This window comes from Apium graveolens, chromosome 6, assembly GCF_009905375.1.
Source record: "Apium graveolens cultivar Ventura chromosome 6, ASM990537v1, whole genome shotgun sequence".
In the NCBI taxonomy this organism is placed as follows: Eukaryota; Viridiplantae; Streptophyta; class Magnoliopsida; order Apiales; family Apiaceae; genus Apium; species Apium graveolens.
This window is the reverse complement of record NC_133652.1, coordinates 271,568,102-271,569,462: the sequence shown is the minus strand read 5'-3', so window position 1 is coordinate 271,569,462 and position 1,361 is coordinate 271,568,102. Positions and strand designations below refer to the sequence as shown.

Genomic DNA, 1,361 nt, shown 5'->3' with positions numbered 1-1,361 from the left:
TGATGCTAAGACCCGCTACACCAGCATGGAAAAATTGGTTTATGCTCTAATCCTCGCATCAAGGAAGTTACGCCCATACTTTCATGCTCATAGGATTGAAGTTCGCACGACATATCCTCTGCGACAAATCCTTCACAAACCAGAATCGTCGGGAAGATTGTTGAAGTGGGCTGTGGAACTGGGGCACTTCGACTTGGAATACATGCCCCGTACAGCAATCAAGGGGCAGGCCTTAGCTGATTTCTTACTGGAATTCGACTCTGAAATCGATGATAAAGCATTGGTTGCAATGCATCCGTGCCCACCTGAAGAAATTTTAGAAGAGTTCCCACACCCGTGGTGGATTTTGCATGTGGACGGAGCAGTTAACAATGGGGGGACTGGCGCAGGCATAGTGCTCGTGTCTCCGGAAGGCCATCATTTGATGAACGCAATTCATTTTAAGTTCTATGCCATTAACAATGATGCAGAATACGAACCATTAATTAATGGCTTAAAGATTGCTCTATAAATGGGAGTACGAAATCTGATTGCAAGGAGCGATTCAGAATTGGTGGTAAACCAAGTGAACGGGGGGTTACAAGCCCGAGGACCACGAATGGAATTGTATTTAAGGTGCGTGCAGCGTCTGATTGGGAGATTCAAAGAGGTTAGACTGGAGTGTGTTCCGCGAGAAAAGAATAGCAACGCAAATGCTTTAGCAAAAATGGGGTCCCAGCAAGAGGCCATGTTGTTGGGATCTATACCCTTAGAAATACAAGAGGTTCCTAGCATCCCGGAGCTAAGAGTAATGCAAGTAGACGAGTCTCCCAAGGAAATATGGATGACGCTCATCCTTGCTTATATTCACAAGGGAACGCTTCCTGAAGATAAATTCAAGGCTCGCCGACTCCACTACCAGGCTGCAAGGTATGTGATATATGATGAGATTTTGTATAAAAGGGGTTTCAATCAACCACTGCTCAGATGTGTCGATGAAGAGGAAGGGAATTATATCCTAAGAGAGGTACAGAGGGAATTTCTGGCAATCACTCGGGGGGTAGCTCGTTGGAAATGAAACTTTTACATCAGGGTTACTATTGGCCTACGATGAAGGAAGATGCTGCAAACTTTGTTAGAGCATGCGATCGCTGTCAACGCTTTGCAAATTATTCTTCTATGCCGGCGACGCTCCTAACGCCTATGGTGAGCCCATGGCCATTTTCCATGTGGGGAATTGATCGTATTGGGGAATTACCCAAGGCTAAAGGAGATGTCAAGTATGTAGTGGTCACGGTCGATTATTTTACTAAGTGGGTAGAAGCTATGTCTTTGGCAACTATCACCGCAAAGAAGATCAAAGACTTTGTCTTCAACTCAAT

At 45.2% G+C, this 1,361-nt stretch overlaps 1 protein-coding gene across 1 annotated transcript; it reads left to right on the top strand.

Annotated features, from left to right (window-relative positions):
* The first annotated feature begins 511 nt into the window (after positions 1 to 511).
* LOC141666043 (uncharacterized) lies at positions 512 to 1,057 on the top strand. Its single transcript, XM_074472030.1, has one exon. The coding sequence runs from the start codon at positions 512 to 514 to the stop codon at positions 1,055 to 1,057; it is 546 nt and encodes a 181-aa protein (XP_074328131.1).
* The last annotated feature ends 304 nt before the right edge of the window (positions 1,058 to 1,361 follow it).